Source organism: Pipistrellus kuhlii, unplaced genomic scaffold, assembly GCF_014108245.1.
Source record: "Pipistrellus kuhlii isolate mPipKuh1 unplaced genomic scaffold, mPipKuh1.p scaffold_m20_p_5, whole genome shotgun sequence".
NCBI lineage: Eukaryota > Metazoa > Chordata > Mammalia > Chiroptera > Vespertilionidae > Pipistrellus > Pipistrellus kuhlii.
The window spans coordinates 77,481,910-77,502,359 of NW_023425551.1; the positions used below are offsets into that span (position 1 = coordinate 77,481,910).

General features: G+C 42.1%; 1 protein-coding gene across 1 annotated transcript in view; it reads right to left on the reverse strand.

The window, feature by feature from the left end:
• The window catches only part of DNAH8 (dynein axonemal heavy chain 8), a 263,341-nt gene that overhangs the window by 165,174 nt on the left and 77,717 nt on the right, over positions 1 to 20,450 (reverse strand). The window contains exons 26-31 of the mRNA XM_036414990.2: positions 16,345 to 16,541; positions 15,675 to 15,801; positions 11,955 to 12,190; positions 9,910 to 10,014; positions 5,686 to 5,799; positions 4,176 to 4,238 (exon numbers count right to left, since the gene is read on the reverse strand). Of these exons, the coding sequence (XP_036270883.2) occupies positions 4,176 to 4,238; positions 5,686 to 5,799; positions 9,910 to 10,014; positions 11,955 to 12,190; positions 15,675 to 15,801; positions 16,345 to 16,541 (842 nt within the window). The remainder of the gene's footprint in view (positions 1 to 4,175; positions 4,239 to 5,685; positions 5,800 to 9,909; positions 10,015 to 11,954; positions 12,191 to 15,674; positions 15,802 to 16,344; positions 16,542 to 20,450) is intronic.

The following is a 20,450-nucleotide window of genomic DNA, read 5'->3' on the forward strand; positions in this document are numbered from 1 at the left end:
TTTGTTTTTATTGATTTCAGAGAGGAAGGGAGGGGGAGAGAGATAGAACATCAATGATGAGAGATAATCACTGATTGGCTGCGTCCTGCATGCCCCCTCCTGAGAATCAAGCCCGATACCCAGTCATGTGCCCTTGGCCAACGCTCTATCCACTGAGTCAAACAGGCCAGGGCAAGGCCATGTTTTGTACTCTTTATATTATTCCTTGGTGGTTAGTATAGTGGAACTATGTGATTCTCAGAAAAGAAGAGACGAAAGCTTCAAAGTTAGCATACATTAAACGATGTCTAAAATCTTATTCATGTGGTGAAGACAACTGATGGATGCCAATCACTCACCCCTTTTCCATTCAGGTCCCAAATAATTTACAAAGATCCCCAGGACCAGACGACTGGGGAAGAAAATGCCAGCTTTGTCAACAGGCCAGCCAAGAGCCCAGTAACTCCCGAAATCCGAGTAAATAACACCGCAGAGGAGAACGCTGGCACCGGAGGCTTCTTCCCCAGACCGAGATCGGGCAACTGCTTCTTTGGGAGGACAGAGGGCAGCACCTGCTCTGGGGTAAACTGGGCTTGTAGCTCTGACCCCAAGTCCCATGTCCAGCCAGACGAATGGCAAACAGCCTGCTGGGCTCACCCCCGAGCAGAATAAGCAGAACAGAAGATACTAAAAGGCAAGAGAAGGCCCTGGCATTGTCTTTCCAATAGTCTATGGGTGACACATTCAAGTCCCAGCTGCTGACCCATAAACTGGTAAATGTTGAGGTAAAGACAAAGTCTATCTTCAAAATATACCCAGGCCCCCAACTCCTCATCAACTCCAGGACCGCCCCCCTGGCCCACGTCACTAACGCCTCGCACCAGGTTTCCTGCAATGGCCTCCTAATCAGTCTCTCAGCTTCTCCCCCTGACTGCCAGCAATCTGTTCTCAACACGGCAGCCAGGGCGAGCCCCTGCAAACATCAGTAAGATCAAGTCACTCTTCTTACTCAGAGGGAACCCAGGGCCCTTCCTGGGCTGGCCAGCTTCTCCAGCCTGCCCCCTCCTTCCCTCTCCACCCTATCGCTGTTTCTCTTTCCCCTTGCTCTTTCTGCCCCCGCCACCCTGCTCGCTTGCTGCTTCTCACGTTAGCTCTCACTCAGGGCTTGGCGTTTGCTCTTCCCAGGCCTGGGAGGTGGCTCCTCCAGAGACCTGCCTGGCTCATACCCTCCTCCTCTAGGTCTCTATTCAACTGCCACCTGCTCAGGGAAGCCCTCTCTGGCGGCCCTATTTTAAATTTCACCTCCACACGTTCACACAGCCCGTTCACTCTATGGCCCTTCCCTGCCTCCCCCCACCCTCTTAGCACTTATGGTTAACTAACATCACTATCTCTTCATTATTCATTTTGCTTTTGCGTGGCTGGCTCAGCTGGCAGCGACCAGGTGAGCAGGTCGGTTTCAGTCCTGGCTGCTCCAGAGAGACAGGCCTTTCCCTGGCACTTTGGGTCCAAACCCGAGGACTTCAGTCAGCAAAGGACCAGAGGCTCCTCCAGGGTCCAGGGAAAAGTGCTGGCAAGGGTTATGGGAGGCGCTGGTGCTAGTCCAAGAGTGACTTTCATATTTCTGGGGAGAGGAGAATCGTGACAACAGGGAACTGGACTCTTTCGTCTGAGGGCGTCACGTGTAAGTGGAAGGCGTGTGCCTGCTGCAACTCATGGAAAAACCCTCACCAACATGCATCCTCCTTTATAAAACCCAGGAGCATCACTGGGCTAGACCGTCCCCGGAACCTGGCGGCAGGGACCCTGGGCTCGGGCAGAGGGTCGCATCTGCTTCGCACGTTTATTCCACGAGGAACGAGCCGCACTTCCAGGTCCTGACGAAGCACTCTTCTCATCGCAGTATAGATGTTCTATTCCAGAACACTCGCCCCCAGGGGGGCACTTGGAAGCGAGATGCCAGAGGGGGAACTCCAGCTGGTTATGACGGGGAAAGCCTGAGCCACCCTCCTACTTTCAGAGGAACCTGCAACTTGACTCCTCTATCTTGACCGAACCTTTTTGGTGAAAGGCTGCCTGGGGCCAGCCAAACCGGCCACGGAACATAAAGCGGGGCAGCAAGAACAGGTTGCTGGCTCCACTCCTCCATTCACGTGCTTGGGTGAAACCCAGTTATCAGGTGGCATGAAGGAATTCCCCGGGGTGGGGGAAGGGGCACATAGAAAAGTCCCCCAGCGTGTGGTGGAATGCAGAACGCCTGCCTTCCTGGGGCCCCCTCGTCAAGAGGAAGGCACTGGCTTCTGGGCAGCACCCCGGCACCTCCCAGGGGGACGGCCACGAACGGCCCGAGTATAAACGCAGGCAGAACAGGCGCCGGAGAGAGAGGAGAAGTGAGGTCTGGAGGAGGCCCAGGACACAGACAGGTTTCTTCTTGTTACCGTACTTTAAGAAGAAGAGACAAACAGTTTTGTCTAACTCACGATCCATCCAGTTTTCCTTATTCCAAGCGCCACGTCTTGGTGTCAGTCTTTACAGTTTCTTGTTTGTTTTACTGAGACTGCCATGAGCCAGGCCATCCTCCTCCAGGCCCCTCTGCTGTGCCAGCCCAATCTGACTGTATCACTCCCAGCTCACTGTAGCCTGCGAGGCCCTCCCGTTAGTGATTGCGACCCACTCTGCTGCCCCTCCCTCATCACTACCTTCTTGGCCCACTGCACCCCACCTTACAGGTTACACTCCTTCCATCTCCCCAAAGCTCCCTGCTTACCTCCTCAGCTGGGGGCCACAAATTCTGCCTGACTTATTTTTCCTCCTTCTCCCAGCTAAGTCTAATTAGTCCTTCAAGATGCAGCGTGGATGCCTCCTCTTCCAGGGAGCCCTCCCTGCCTGCCCGGCCAGCCTCCATCAGGGTGGGGAGCTCCTACATCTGTTTGCAGACCACGGGCCCTCGTAGCCAGACCACAGTGCTGTGGTTGTCTCTCTAGCTCTCTGTCTCCCCATCAGGCTTTAGCAGCTTAGAGGTAAAAGGACCATTTCTTTGCCATCTTTCTATCTATCAAGTCACACAGTAGACACTGATGAGTAATATTTGATAACTAAGAATGCAGGTGGAAGAGGGGACATAAGGAGAACCTGGACATTTTGAACAGCCACTGCAGAAAGCAGGAGCAAGAACAGAACAAACCACAGAATTCCTGATGCTCTCGGGAGCTGGCTTATGTAGGAATCCACAAATCTGCACAGCATCTATCCGAGTGTGTGACTTTTCTCTAGATGTGCTCAGCAAGCTGAGTGCAGAAAAAGACGGTGAATGGATGGCCTGACTCAAGGAGTAGTGGATGGTCCCAGGCAGGGAAGTTGAAAGTGATGGAAGCAGAAGGAAGAAAATTAATGGATACAGAGGGAGGACAAACTATTAATATTTAAAATCTTATTTGATACACTAGAGGCCCGGTGCATGAAAATTTGTGCCCTGGGAAGGTACCTCGGCCTGACCTGTGCCCTCTTGCAGGCAGGGACCCCTCAGGGGATATCCACCTGCCAACTTAGGCCTGCTCCCCAGGGAATTGGGCCTGAGCTGGCAATCAGACATCCCTCTTGCAGCCCATGAGCCCTGAGGGGGAGCAGGCCTAAGCTGCAGTTGGACATCCTTAGCGCTGCCCAGGAGGCACTTCAGCCATCAGCCTAGCTTGTGGCTAAGCAGAGCTCCCCCTATGGGAGCTCACTGACCCACCAGGGGGCAGCTCCTGCATTGAGCATCTGCCCCCTGGTGGTCAGTGCATGTCATAGCAACCTGCTGTTTCCTGGTCGTTCCACCATTAGGGTCAATTTTCATATTACCCTTTTATTATATAGGACTTTATTATTCTATAATTTTTTAACACTTTACATACAAATGAAATGCTTGGAACTAGAATAAGGTATACACTTAAATTCAAAATTAAAGTCTTATTCTCTAAAAATACATAGAGATATTCTGTGGGAAAGAACATGGAGGGACAGAAGAAAAGGAATCAATTATATTATTTAGCAGATTAGAATACAATTAAAATCTGAATCTACTTTAAACATTAACATTTCCATTTCAGGAAAAGTGCATAAATTTTTTCCTAAAAGCATTTTTAAAAATCACTACTCATTGCCAAATGTGTAACAAAAAAATGTAGTTTTACATATCACAAAAAACATAGTTTTACCTGAAATATCTGTAGCCTGTTGCTAGCTTCTTGGGGTGGTATATTTGGAACCATCGGTCCTTCCTATAATGAATAATATAATCTCCATTTTAATTCCTAATCACATGAACTTATTAACTTACTGGATTTACCTATTATTTTCTTTTAAGTAAATAAACAGTATTTTAAATTTAAATGGTGTAATTTTTTCCTGTACATGAATTTTTCATTTATTTTTTGTAACAGTTTTGAGATATGTACAATTCAATATTTTTTTTACTTAATGGAGTTGTGTAACCATAAACACAATTAACTTTGGAACATTGCATCACTCCAACTTTCATTCATTTTTACATTGGGACGATCCTAATACTTCTCATTTGGTTTGACTTGTTAGAATAAACAGATGCTATTTTTTTTTTCTTAATTGAAGACTTACAGGAAAGTTGCAAAGAGAACTCTCACATACCCTTTACTCAGCTTCCCACCATGTTAACATGGTACATTTGTCAAAACTGAACATTAAAATTGGTACAAGACTATTAAGTAGACTTTATTCAGTTTTCCCACTAAAGTCTGTGTTCTGTTCCAGGAACTTGTGCAGGATCCCCTATCACATGTGTCTCTGTGGTCTCCTCTTTTTAAAAAGGTGACAAGATTTCATCCTGTATGACATTTGTCCCACCACAGCTGTTCCATCTCGCTTAGAAGTGATGCTGCTGGAAGCAGCCTCCTTTCCATAGCTCTTCAGCTCCACATGGAAACAGACACGCACACAGGTTGATGCTTGGAAGAAGCAGTGGGCAGTCTCTGTTGGCATGAGCCAGAAAATAGTTGCAAAAAGGACCCCAGAGAGTCTGTACCATCATGAATGTTATGGGTGGGCAAAATAGCAGACCAGATTCCCAGTATAACAGAATGAGTGGGCGGTCAAATGTTGACTAATACAACTAAAGAGATAAGTTCGGAACATGTATGTACAAAAGAAAGTGTTATATAAGTAGCACTAAAGGCTTAAATCTATTATGAATCCAGATCTGCTGTGATCACTGAAAGGGAAAGATACATCCAACTTCCGAGTTTAACATCTGGAGATCGACTACTATCAGTCACTATTGCAAATTGAACAGCTTGTGGGACTGACCAAATATGACATTTATTATTTCTTTTCAGTGACTCTAAGTTTTCTAAAAGTTAGGGGTGGGGGTGGGGGGGAGAAGGGGTAATACCCTGGTATTAGGGCATTTACAATTTCTTAGAGCCTTTCAATAACCGTATTACATTTTCCATTATGAGATTCTGGCCTAAGAATGGGCAAAACCAGACTCTTTGTTCCTTCCAGGATGTTTAAATTCAGGTAAATCTTTTTCCTAACTCTATAAAACATGCTTCCCTTTTCGATCAGTGTGAATATGCAAATATACTCTCTTACGTGCAATGTACAAATCACAGTGTATTTCTTGGTGTCTATAACTTTCACTTATATAAACATACCAGCAAATAACACAGACCATGCAAATGTTGAAATTACCAGTTCATATGATTCTGCAAAGTTAAATACATCCTCACGGAAAACCTCCACAGACTCAAGGAGATTACTTTTAAACTGTGGCTGCACTTGAACTAGTTCATCTTGTACAGAAACCTAGAACAAAAAAGAATACTCCATGTGAGAGTGAAAGTAATGTATTAACTGAAAACTACAATTCTATTCCAGCAAGTCTGTCGCCCCACAGATATCACATAAGAACAAAGACATCTCTGCAATGTTTTTTTTAAGTAAAAACAAACAAACAAACAAAAAACATAGAAATAAATAATCCAAGTGCACTAATTGAAAATTCAAATCATCCTAGTTCATGACCCAAGACATCTTCTCTCACTGAGGTTAGGGAAGTTAGTTTCTGGCTGATCTATCTCAGGCCATCACTGTAGCCCAGCAAACAGTTACTTCTATGGGCCCAGTCTGGGTCACATACTGTCTCTGGGGCCAGCTCAAGGTCACGAATTAGCAATCACTAGTAGGTTCACATGGTTGCAGTGGTTGGAGCTGTTCCCTAAAAGAATAGTGATATTACTCTGGGTATAAAAAAAAAATAATATAGCAAATGTCTTCCACAATAGTCTTCAAAGCTTCTGCTTAAACTTTTAATCATAATACCACTTAATTCATGCTTATTATCCACCAGGCTCTTTATGTGTTATCTCATTTAATCCTCACAACAACCCTGTGTGGAAAATATTAATATTAAACCTATTTAACAAGTGAGAAAACTGAGGCACAGAGAGGTTAAGTAATTTCTTTAAGGTCCCAGCACCCGTATGAAGTAAGGTCAAGATTCAAAACCTGGCAGTGGGGTTCCAAGGCCCCTGCCCTTAACTGCTCTCAACAATAGCCTCTATCTTGGTTGGAACATATACTACTTAAGGTTTAATGATGACTTTAGTATGGAATTGGCTACCTCTACTAAAGGGCAGGTCAGTGAGTTTATTTTTATTTTTTCTATTATTTTGTTAATCCTCATCCAAGGATATTTTTTCCATTGATTTTTTTAGAGAGTGGAAGGGAGGGCAGACTGTGTGTGTATGTGCCGGGGGGGGGGGGGGGGGCGGGAATAGAGAGAGAGAGAGAAAAGCATCGATATGGGAGAGACACATAGATTGGTTATCTCCTGCGTGCACCCCAACTGAGGTTGTGGATCGAGCCTGCAACCCAGGTACATGTCCTTGATGGGGAACTGAACCCTCAACCCTTCAGTGTGAAGGCTAATGCTCTAACTACTGAGAAAACTGGCCAGAGGATGGGTCAGTGGGTTTAACACCAACAGTTAAAGAGATAGAACAATTCACACGAATTATTTCCATTGAACAAGAGAAAGCTGGAGTGTTTCCCACTTCTTTCCTGAGACTCACTCTCCTGACTAACCAGCAAACATTTTTCAAAACAAGCATATTAATTAATACTTAACATGAATGTAAATAAACATAAACATAAAAATATTTTATATACATTACCTCAAGTGAGCCTCATAACCATATATAAAAATTTTAAGTGACCACATAAAGAAATTTAGAAACAAAGATCATTAGCTTGCATATGATAACCCAATCGGCTGACAGCAGGGATGGAATCCCAAGTCATGACCCCATTTTCAGCTCTATGCCCTTGCTACTATGTCTTGCTTCAACCTCAGTGACAAATCTTTCTGTACACAAGAAATATTAAGCCACTGTTCATTTAATTAATATTTAATATAAAATTTCAGTATATTTAAAGAATCTGAACACTCCCTTGGAGTTTTTTAATGTCTAATTTGTGGTATGTAGATATTTACCTATTTCAAAAATGTTTAGAGAGAAATATATACTTATAAGTGCATACATTAAAAATCTCCAATCAGTAACTAACCATCTACCTTAACAAAGTAGGCAAGTAGAGAAAACTAAACCCATAGCAAGCAGAAGGAAAGAAATAATTTTAAAAATAGAACACAAGTAAAGGATATAGAGATTACAAAAACAATAGAGAATAATCAACAAATCTGAAGTTTCATCTTTGAAAGATCAATAACATTGATAAACTTTTACCTAGACAAACCAAGAATAAAGGAGAAAGGACTCAAATTACTAAAGCTAGGAATGAAAGGCAGGACAGCACCACCTAGCTTACAGAAATAAAAAGGATTGTAAGGACACAATCAACAGAGTGAACAGGCAAACTACAGAATGGGAGAAAATAATTGCAAATTATATATCTGATAAGTAGTTAATATCCAGAACATATAAAAATACTCCTACAACTCAACAACAAACAACCCACCCAATTAAAAAATAGGTAAACAATTTGAGTGGACATTTCTTCAAAGAAGATACAGAAATGGTCAATAAGTATATGAAAAAATGCTCATTTCATATATCATGTATCATTAGGGAAATGCACATCAAAAGCACAATAGATACCACCTCACCCATTAGGATACCTACTACTAAGGAAACAGAAAGTAACTAGTGTTGGCAAGGATGTGGAACATGTGCACTGTTGGTGAGGATGTAAAATGGTGCAGCCGCTATGAAAAACAGAATTATTAATTAAAAATGGAATTATATTAAAATTAAAATAGAATTATATTGCTGAATAGAGATCCAAAAAATTGAAAGTAGGGTCTCAATGAGCTATTCATACCCCAGGTTCATAGCAACATAATTCATAATAGCCAAAAAGTGGAAGCAAGTCAATAAACTGTGGTACTACGTATATAATGCAATATTATTCAGACTTGACAAGGAAAGAATTTCTCACACATGCTATAACATGGGTGAACCTTGAAGACCTTATACTAACTGAAATTAGCCAGTCACAAAAAGACAAATATTGAATGATTCCACTTTCAGGGTACCTACAGTAGTCAAATGCATAGAGATAGCAAGTAGAATGACAGGGGCTGAAGGAAGGGAGAATAAGGAGTTGCTGGTTAATGCATATAGAGTTACAGTTTTATATGATGAAAAAGTTCTGGAGATTCACTGCACAACAATGTAAATATACTTACCACCACTGAACTGTATATACTTAAAAATTGTTAAGATGGTAAATTTTAAGGTATGTGTATTTTACCACAATTTAAAAAAAAAAAAAAAAAGTACAAAGCTAAATAATTAAGACAGTATGGTACTGGCATAGGAGTACACATATGAACAACAGAATAGATTGAGAGTTCAGAAATAAACCCTTCCACTTAGGGTCAACTGATGGTCAACAGGGTGCTTCATTGAAAGAATAGAATTTTCAACAAATGGCACTGAGACAACTGGATAGCTACATCTTTTGCATCAAGCTGGACCAAAACTCACAACACAGAAAAAAATTAATTCAAAATGATTCAGAGATCTAAATGTAAGGGCTAAAAAATTATAAATCTCTCTTCTTAAAAAAACAGAGTAGCCGAAACAGGTTTGGCTCAGCGGTGAGTGTCGGTCTGCGGACTGAAGGGTCCCGGGTTCGATTCCGGCCAAGGGCATGTACATTGGTTGCGGGCACATCCCCGGTAGGGGGGTGCAAGAGGCAGCTGGTCGATGTTTCTCTCTCATCGACGTTTCTAGCTCTCTATCTCTCTCCTTTTCTCTCTGTAAGAAAATCAATAAAATATATATTTTTTTAAAAAACAAAAACATAGTAGTAATCCTGGATTAGGCAATGATTTCTAGATATGATACCAAAAACACGAGCAAAAAAATAAAAATTATGCCAGTTGGACTTCTCCAAAATAGGACTTCTTCAAAATTAAAACCTTTTACTTCAAAAGACACTATAAAGAAAGTGAAAAGACAATCCATAGAATGAGAGGAAATATTTTCAAATCCTTTGGTAAAGGACTTATATCCAAAATATATAAAGAACTCATAACTCAAAAATAAAGAAATAACCCAATTTTAAAAACAATGGATTCAAATACACATTTCTCCAAAGAATGTATACAAATGGCTGAAAAGCACATGAAAAGATGCTCAACATCATTAGCCATCAAGAAAATAAAGTACTGGTACATAAGACAATACAAATTAACCTTGAAAATATTATGCTAAGTGAAGGAAGCTGGTGGCAAAAGACTACACAGTGTATGATTCTATCTATATTATATATCCAGAAAAGGCAAATCCATACATAGAAAGTAGAGTTGTGGTTGCCAGAAGCTGTGGTGAGAAAATAAAGAATTACATAAGATAAGTGAAAAATAAGAGTTACGTTTGTACTTACAGATTTGCTCTGCAATTTGTTGAAGGAATATCTCAAGGTATCCACTGCTTCTGATTCTTCTTTGGTTACTTCAACTTCAAATCTGTTTAGAATAGCATAGGCTTCCTGTGGAGTGAGGGTGAGTTCAGAAACATCACAAGGGAAGCAACTGTCAAATGATTTAGATGCTTTCTAGAAACATATTCCTCCGTCTTAGCAAACAGTACGCTCCAGGAGACTTGTTTCCAATACTAACCTTGTAAAGAAGCGCCTCTAGAGTCTCACTGACATTGGTGTTAACTTAACTCTGAGACCCTGAAACCTGCATGTAGTGAGTGCCTAGGTGATTCTGTTGGAGCTGTAGGCAGATCACACAGAGATCAACCCTAGGAAACATCCCTAGAATCATTTTCTGCTTCTTTCTCTGACTTGATCTTGTGTTGACACCATGCAAAATACTGTCTTGTGCTCTATTAAAATATGAGTTGGCTACATAAAGAATGGAACAAAATGATGATGAAACTTGAATGATTAAAGAAATGGATTGGCAACTGGCTTTACCAAAAGAATTTATATTAAAGAATTGAGCTTCTGAAGTCAGGGGGGAAATGGTATGGTGATTTGCTAAATCTTGAGGAATGGGTGGTTAGTATCCAAAATCCCAAATATTAAAATTTAAAGAAGTAGAAATGGTATGAAGTTTATTAACTACCAAAAAGCATAAACTCTAAATGGGATCAAGAAAGCTATGCTCAGCCTGGCTGGCGTGGCTCTGTGGTTGAGAATCAATCTATGAACCAGGAGGTTACAGTTTGATCCCATCAGGGCACATGCCCAGGTTGTGGGCTCGATCCCCAGTGAGGGGTGTGCAGGAGTCGGCCAACGGATAATTCCCTCTCATCACTGATGTTTCTATGTCTCTCTCCCTCTCCCTTCCTCTCTGAAATATATATAAAAATATGAAAGCTCTGCTCAGCCATGAGATTGGGTACCAAAAGGAGGCAGTGGAAATGCCAGTTCTCCAGGTATTGCAGGCAATGAAAGAGTGCATTGTCTATAGAGAATTTAAAAACAATAATAAAATGAATTAAAAGTCTGACTTTTTTTTTTATCACCATGAGCCATGACTTCTAAATATTAGTCATAAAACCCTTATGGTAGACAAAAAACAATGTTCTCCCCAAAATTGTCCACATTCTAATCTCTGGAACCTGTGATTACGTTACCTTAAAGGACATAAGGGGCTTTGCAGGTGTAATTAAGTTAAGCAACTTAATCATCCTTCGAGATTATCCTGGGTTGACTGTGTGGGCCCAGTGTAATCATAAGGTCCACACCAGGGTAAGGTGGAGGCAGGAGAACAGGAGTCAGAGGCGTGAGGACAGCAACAGAGCAAGAGAGATGCCACTGCTGGAAGGCGCGTGAGCCAAGACTGCTGCCAGCCTCTAGGACCTGAATGGCTTCTTCCTGTGAGCCTCCAGAAGAAACACGGCCTTGCTGACACCCCGATGGACCTATGCTCAGATCACTGAGCTCTAGAAAGCTGAGATGATAAATCTGAGTTGTTCTAAGCCGTTGAGTTTATGGTCATTTATTGTATTAGCAAAAGAAAGTGAATACAGTACTCTTCCCTTAAAACATCTGCTCATCTTAATTCCAGCAGCTTACCAGTAAGCCTAAGTGTATCACTCACACCGTGCTGCCCATGGGTGCCACCGGCCCTGAGTGAGACCTAGGCCGGGTTTCTAAGGAAAGACAAAGGTATTTGGAGAACTTGCCTAACATGTTAGGACTGGTGTGAGGCAGGGCAACCACTCCCTTCTGTAAAAGGTCAGCGCCAGCATAAAAAAATGAACACTGTCTAGTCCAGTGCAGCATTATTAATGTACCAATATTCCTTTGTTTACTGTTCACTGATGGTAGTTGTCAAAATACCTCCAAAGAAATCAACATCAGAAATAGACAGACTGTACCATGACATAATGAAATATGGTAACAGAATCAATTTTTAGTGTCTCTCTATTTTTTAATAGCACTTTAAAATGAAAAATGCAATCATTTCTTACTTCAATTGGTCCCAACGTCATGTCCATTTGAATTTCATTATCACGGATACAACTCAAGGCTTCCATTGCAAACCTGACATCATCTAAATCACGAATAGGTCTAGATAACTTTTTCAAATAATCATTAATGAATGCTATCATGTCTGACATTTTCTTTTTGTATTCTTCATTCAGGTATCGACAGAGTAACATCTTCCATGCCTTAGCCTCAATTGATAAGGCCAATTTCATTGGCTCTGGTGAAGACAAAAAAAAAAGATCAAAATAGAATACAACTGACATTCTGAAATGATTCATTTTATGTGTAATCTGAGCATCTATAACTGCTCTGTCCCATGTAACAGTCACTAGTCACATATGGCTACTGAGCACTTCAAAAGTAGTTAGTTCCACTTGAATGTGCTGTAAGGTTGCTCAGTTTTGAAGATTTAATTCCTGTTCCCATGGAGTAAGCTAAGTTGTGCATGAGGACACTAAAGTCTATGAAGAAGAATTTCAAAAGTTACTTCTAACACTGTCCAACATGAAACTTGCTGTTTCTGACCCTCACGCATCACCTCCTTTTCTTCTAGGTAACCCTACACAGTACAGTATAATGTTTTTTATTTTGTTTTGTTTTGTTTTGTTTTGTTTTGTCTGCCAAACCTGCCTGTTATTACACTTCCTACCTCATTCACATGGCTAGAGAATATGTATAACCTGACCCTGAATCTGGGCCTTGCTGATTGTCCCAGTCAGTCTTGACTTTTCATGTACTAATCAGAGTCCATTCTTGAGAGTTTGAAATAAGACTTAAGGGGAGCCCCCTTGACTGGAGAGCAGAAAAAGTCATGCACAGAGGGAAGAAGAAATGAGAGTCAGAGAGAAAGGATTTCCTCAGCTTCCTCTACTGTTCCTGGTTCTGGTCCATTCCGAAAGCCCAGTGGCACCTTGGATTCTGGGATATACCTTTTCTCCCTTCAACATAGCTCAAGTAGGTTTCTGTTCCTTAAAAACAAAACAGTCCTAACTAGTCAACTCTACCTTCTTTATCCTTACTCATTCCTCTTCCTCCACTTGGTACCCTAAACTCCCTAGCCCTGCCAAATTGGAGACATAACCTCTCCCCTCTCAACTCCTAACACTTATACTGAGAGGATTAGGAAGCAGAAGAAAGTGTACCCTGAGAGCACACACAGGGTCAGCTTCTGGCTGAGGCTATGAGATGCTATTTCATAAGGTCCTGGGCCTCTTTTCTCCTTTTCCTCGGGCCACAGGGATTCAGCTTACCTTCCCCTTTCTTTATAATTATTTCCACCTATCCCATTTTTAGTTTCTCTCTCTAAGAGCAAGTACCTGGACAACTAGAACACTGTGCTACAGTTAATTTTTGTATTAAGGATCATAGTGCTAACCACAACAAGGGAACAAATAGAACATTAAAATAATAGGTAGAGTACAGTTTCCAAAATATTACCGAAGTTCTTGTAATTATTGCTCTTGATATATAGTTTGTTTCTAGCTAAATAATCCCCTCAAGTATTTGTGATTTTTCTCCAAATTAAGTCCCTTCTTTGTAGATATAATTTTATATAATGAAGAAGTAATATGCAAATTGACCCTCATACCCTCACACAAGATGGCTGCCCCATGCGGTTAAAGATGGACACCACAAGATGGCTGGCAGGGGAGGGTAGTTGTGGACAATCAGGCCAGCAGGGGAGGGCAGTTAGGGGCGACCAAGCCAGCAGGGGATGGCAGTTATGAGTGATTGGGCCAACAGAGAAGGCTAGTTGGGGAGGACCAGGCCTGCAGGGGAGGACAGTTGAGGGGGATCAGGCCAGCAGGGGAGGGCAGTTGGAGGCAACCAGGCTGGCAGGGAAGAGCAGTTTGGGGCGATCAGGCCTGCAGGGGAGGGCAGCTGGGGGGGACTGAGCCTATAGGAGAGGACAGATGCGGCAATCAGGCTGGCAGGGGAGCAATTAGGCACTGATCAGGCTGGCAGGGGAGTGGTTAGGGGGTGATCAGGCTGGCAGGCAGCAGTCCTGGATTGTGAGAGCAATGTCCCAGATTGGAGAGGGTACAGGCTGGGCTGAGGGACACCCCCCACCCCCAGTGCATGAATTTTGTGCACCTGGCCTCTAGTAGTATATAATATTTATTGGACATTAACTATTTGCCAGGTATTATGCTAAGCTTATATAAAATAGTTCATGCCAAAACCAGTTTGGCTCAGTGGATAGAGCATCGGTCTGCAGACTAAGAGATCCCAGGTTCTATTCCGGTCAAGGGATATGCCTTGGTTGTGGGCACATCTCCAGTGGGAGGGGTGCAAGAGGCAGCTGATCAATGATTCTCTCTCATCGAAGTTTCTAACTCTCTATCCCTCTCTCTTCCTCTCTGTAAAACATCAATAAATATATTTAAAAAATAGAATAGTTCATGAGGTGGGTACTGTCTACATCAGGAGAAAAGGGGTCAAGTAACATTGGTAGTTAAATTTGAGAGCCACTGTTACACTGATTCCTTGAGCATAGATGTGAAAACCTACCTAAAGTGTTTAGTTGATGCAAAATAGGTCATTCAAATATTTTCTGAGAATAATTATCTCACAAACTTAAGGCGAAAATGATTGTACCTCTGTAACCATGTCAATAAGTAGCCATCACAACCATAGACCAATTCACCTTAGTTCACATACTTTTGCAAGTCAGTGTCAGCCCCTCTCTTCTGAATGTCCACCAATCAAGATGAACATACTCAATACTCCCGCCTCTGAGTGCCAACCAATCAGCAATAATATTACCCAAGCAAGCATCCTTCTACAGATGATGTAAACTCTTTAGGCCCTCAACAGGAGACCTCCAGTCTGCTCTTCAGGGAGCTCTGTGCCCGGCCAGCCTAGCTCTTCCTCACTTCAGGAAGCACTAAAGTCACTTTGGGCTTTTGTTTCAGACATTAAGTGGTTGCTTCATCACCCTTTGATACTCTGATTCTTTCTGTGCATGGGATGACTCTCTCAATTAACTTTTCAGGAGACTTCGAACTGTTTGACTCCTAGCTCAGGTACACAACCCCTCCTCATGAAAACTTCCACCTTATACTCTTAGCTGTTGGACTGCCAATCGAGGAACAGTGCTGCAGATTAAGTGTGTTAAGCCACGGTGATATAATATTACCGTATTTTTCGGACCATAAGACACACTTTTTTTCCCCCAGAAGTGGGGGGGAAAAGTCCCTGCGTCTTATGGTCCAAATATAGCCTACACATATACTTTAAAAAAAAAGTTTTTTTACTTGCCCGGCTCTGTGTGGTCTCTGTGTGCTTGCCCAGCTCTAAAATGGTTCTAAATGCTGCTGTTTACTTTACAGGGTTGATTACATGTGTTTATGACTGTGATGTTGGGTTTTAATGCACATAAAATATTTTAGGACACTATTTGTTTTAGAATCTTTTTTTCTTCATTTCCCTTCTCTAAAAACTGGTGCGTCTTATGGTCCGAAAAATATGTACGTGTGTGTGTGTGTGTGTGTGTGTGTGTGTGTGTGTGTATATATATATATATATATATATAATATCATATCACATACATACTATATGTAGCACATATATGAACAATACTGGTGGTCCAGAAATATTTAACATTTATTTTATTGTAGCAAGGTAGCTTAATGACTGCTTCTAAATTAAGGAATGCTTCGTGTGAAAATACCGATATTTTACGTAATATTTTTAAATACCTGTATGCAATTCAAGTGCTCCTACAATGATGACAGGCTTCAGCTCGTCAATCTCCTGTTCAAAAGTGGCGTAGTGCAGAATTTCTGACCTGATCTCAGTCAGAGAGGGGTTGTTAGCCAAAAATTCCTGAGGGGGGAAAAAAAAAATCAGTGTTTTCTTTAGCTTTAGATTCTTCTCCAAATTAAATCCTTCACATAAAAAGTATCAATCCTCTACGTAAGTAGTTCCATTAGAACACTGCACTTACTTAGGTACTTTTACACTGGTCTGTACTACGATGTGAACAGACCAAGACGAGGTGAACTAAGTGGAAGAGAGTGGTGGAAGGGAGGGCCTCAGAAGTCATGAATGGCTGTTCAGAGTTCTCAAGTTTCTTGGAGCCTAACCAAAACTACAGCGGAGCCTCTGGAGGTATGCACACCCTGAGTGCCTGGCCCCTGCACGGTCTAAACTTGACTGGTCCTCAACTGTTCACCCAAATTAAACGAAATCTGCCTGGGCCTCAGATTGTCACTGTGAGAATGACAGGACACAATGGGTTAGGTGCTTGGCATTTTATAGGTTATTGACCTCTGCTCATGAGTTCCTGTCATTATCACTGATGTTAGCTTAGTGCTCCTTCACACAAACAAATCAAACCCCAATTGCGTCACAAGTAGCAAAATGCACCTTCACTTTCACGTCTCGGTCCTCTGTCCAGAGCGTCTTGTATTTTTGAAAGTCCTGCAGGGCCTCGTGGGCCGCCTTCCTTAGAGAATTTACCGAGGAAGAAAGGAGGAGGACCAGCTTGGAAATATCCTTGTGTTCTGCTACACCTGGGTAAAAATTCTTCAGCTTCCTCGCAGGAATTACTTCTTCAAAAGATCCTGAAAACAGATTTTTGAAAATATGGTCAATGTCTATACAACTTTAAATATTATATCAATTTCAATATTATTTTAAAGATTCCCCCTCTAAGTAATTAAGAAGTATTCTCTTGCTAACTTCACTTCTTTTTTAAAAAATCTTTTTATTGATTTTTCAGAGAGAAGGGAAGGGAGGAGGAAGAGGATGAGGATGAGGAGGAGGAGGAGGAAGGGAGAGAGAGAGAGAGAGAAAGAGAGAGAGACATCCATGCAAGAGCAAAACATGGATCGGCCGCCTCTAGCATGCCCCTGACTAGGGAATGAGCCTGCAACCCAGGTATGTGCCCTGACCAGAATTCCAACTGGCAACCTTTCTGTGCACGGGATGACTCTCAACCAACTAAGCTCTTAACTTATTCTTACTAAACTATTGTGTCTTATTAAACTATTTTTGAGCCTTGGCCAGCTTGGCTAAATTGGTTGAGTGTCATTCTGTGAATCTCAAGGTTGCTGGATTGATTCCCAGTCAGGGCACATCCCCCAGCTGCAGCCCATCCATGCTCTGCTCTCACATTGATCTCTCTCTCTCTCTCTCTCTCTCTCTCTCTCTCTCCCTTCCTCCCTTCCTTCCTTCCTTTCTCCCTCCCTCCCTCCCTCCCTCTCTCTCTCTCTCTCTCAAAAAATCAATAAAAATATTAAAAAATATTTTAATGTCTAGATTTCTTTAATGTGGAAAAACTGTGTTTTTCAGAGGAGATAACTGAAAGACACTAGTTAATGCCCGCCAAAAACAAACAAACAAACAAACAAACAAACAAATTTAAAGACCTATAAGAAAAGGTCAAAAAAGTTGAAACTGCTACCTTCCAAAATAGTATGGTGGTTAAAGAAGAGGCACTGCATTTATTACCCACATAACCTTAGGCATGTTATTTACTACTCATGGAGATACTTGTGAGAATGAAATTAGACAACGTATGTCCATCTTCAGTTAAGCAGCTGGTACATGGAGCTTACCCAATCACTACTAACCACCACTATAAGCATCTCTTGGTCAATGGAAATCTTCAAGTATCCTCCATCCGAGACCATGCAGATACTATTGCTTGACTCAAACAGTGCCTTCCCTTTTAAAACAGCTGTTAACAATTAAAAATCATGACATTTCACACAAAAGTCCAGATTTTGAGCTTTTTCTCTTAAAAGCTGGTAGCATAGAGTCCACATTTCAATGTACTCAGCACCAGGTTAAGAAGAAAATACCAAAATACCAGTAATCCTCTCTGGGCCTCTCTCCAATCACATTCCTTTACCCCAGAGGTAACTAACCACTCTCCTGAATTTTCTTTGAAGATAAACCAGTGTATTTATCTCTAAACAATATCTTGTTTGATTTAAAAAAAAAAAAAAAAAAGAAAAAAGAAAAAAAACTGAGCCAAAGGACACACGCAGCTGTGAAATAAAAACATTAATGCTCGCCCTAGCTGGTTTGGCTCAGTGGATAGAGCTTCAGCCTGCAGACTCAAGGGTCCCAGGTTCGATTCCGGTCAAGGGCATGTACTTTGGTTGCGGGCACATCTCCAGTGGGGGGTGTGTAGGAGGCAGCTGATCGATGTTTCTCTCCCATCAATGTTTCTAACACTCTATCCCTCCTCCTTCCTTTCTGTAAAAAAATCAATAAAATATACTTAAAAAAAAAAACACATTAATGTTCATGCTATTAGATGGAGACTGTCAGGAGAAAAGAAGCTGGTCTCTGGGTCTAGCCCGCCTGCAGCTTCCTGCAGGCTGATGACAGCCCTTTGGAGGAAGCCCTGGCATAGGATCATGAGTCTAATGGCATAGAGATAATACAGGACTCATCGCAATCAGGGCACCTGGCAGGGCTGTGTTTATGAGCCAAGTAATGGATGTCCAGCAGGAATAGGGCCAGGACAGCGGGCCACTCCGTATTCTCCTGGATCACATTTCCCAGTTCTCAGTAGCAGGCCAAAGGCACTGTCACTTCAGAGTGACCCCAGCTTCACCTGACCTAGGGCAGTGGTCAGCAAACTGCAGCTCACGGGCCACATGCGGCTCTTTGGCCTCTTGAGTGTGGCTCTTCCACAAAATACCATGGCCTGGGCGAGTCTATTTTGAAGAAGTGGCGTTAGAAGAAATTTAAGTTAAAAAAATGTGGCTCTCAGCCGGGACCGGTTTGGCTCAATGGATAGAGCGTCGGCTTGGGGACTGAAGGGTCCGGGGTTCGATTCCGGTCAAGGGCATGTACCTTGGTTGCGGGCATATCCCCGGTAGGGGGTGTGCAAGAGGCAGCTGATCGATGACTCTCTCATCGATGTTTCTAACTCTCTATCTCTCTCCCTTCCTCTCTGTATAAAATCAATAAAATATATTTTTTTTTAAATGTGGCTCTCAAAAGAAATTTCAATCGTTGTACTGTTGATATTTGGCTCTGTTGACTAATGAGATTGCCGACCACTGACCTAGTAATGCGAGTAGAGCAGCGACTTTGTCAGCACATGGTGAAAGCAGGCAAGCACAGACAAGAGTATGGACCAGGTTCACCCGGGCATTCAGTCTTCAAGTTAAAAGGCAGTACAATGGCACCAGGCACCATGGCGAGAGCAGTGGACACTTGTCTATCTCTTGAGTTACACCGGTGGCCCTCTATTTTAGACTACATGTGTCCCTGTGTACTCATCCTTTATCATCCACCTGGGAATTCCCTTCAGCTCCCTGCTGCATTTCACTCCTGGTTCCTACATCTCATGTCTTCTTCTCTTTTTTCTTTACCTTATTTTCTCATTTTGAAAGGGTGCAGCAACTTTGTGGAGAAGGGTGCACTGAGTAAAATTTTTAAGACAGTCAATGTCCGAAAATGTCTTTATTCTACCATCACACTTAGTTGATAATATGGCAGAGAATAGAATTCTTATTTGCAAAGTTGTTGATAAGTCGAAAGATTCTTGCACCTTATGGTTTTTAGCTTTACATTTGGCCTGCTACAATAATAGACTAATGGGCTAAAACTCAAAAACAATTGGATTCCAGTCCTCTCCTCTGGATTCATTCCTAGCCCCATCACTAAGTTTGTATATTCATAAACCCATAGATTCATAGATTCATTCGCCGGCTTTTCCCCTCAGACCTCCTTGCAATTTCCCATGTTGGTCTTGCTAGGACCTGCACAACTTGTCCAGCCATCATCACTGCCCATGAGTTCATGGATACCTTCGCTTCAGATCACTTCCCCCTGCTTGAAGTTCTGCCCATGGGGAAACTCCCCCTCTCACAGTCCTTAAGGGCCACTCCTGAGTAGGCTCTAGTGCATTTAGACTCACACCAAAACATCAAGCCAATGCACCATAGGCCTAGCCTGACCTTGTGTTTGTCCTCTATTAGCTGGTTATAGGGCATGCCCCATGAGACCACAGAGGTGAGCTGAGAGAGGAGTGTTTATGCAACACGGAAAGCTGGCCTGGGGTCTGTAACTCACATGGTGCCTTATGTTGAATTGGCATTTCCCTGGTTACCGAAGGAGGTAGAATATTTTCAGAAAAATCATTTGACATTTTTTTAGATTCCACACATAAATGAGATTATCCAATATTTTCCTTCGGTGTCTGGCTTATTTCACTTAGCATAATGCCCTCTGGATTTACCCATGTTGTCACAAATAAAAGAATTTCCTTCTTTTTAAGGCTGAAAATATTTACAATGAAAGCATTTTATTGTATAAAAAAAGTTTTTTTTTTAAATCATAGTAACAGAGAGTAGAACAGTAGTTACCAGAGTCAAGGTTGGAGGAAAAGGATATAAACTTTCAATTATAAGATGAATAAGTTCTGGAGGCCTCATGTAGCATGGTGACTGTAGTTAATAATAATGTAAGATATGTCCTTGCTGATTTGACTCAGTGGATAAAGCATC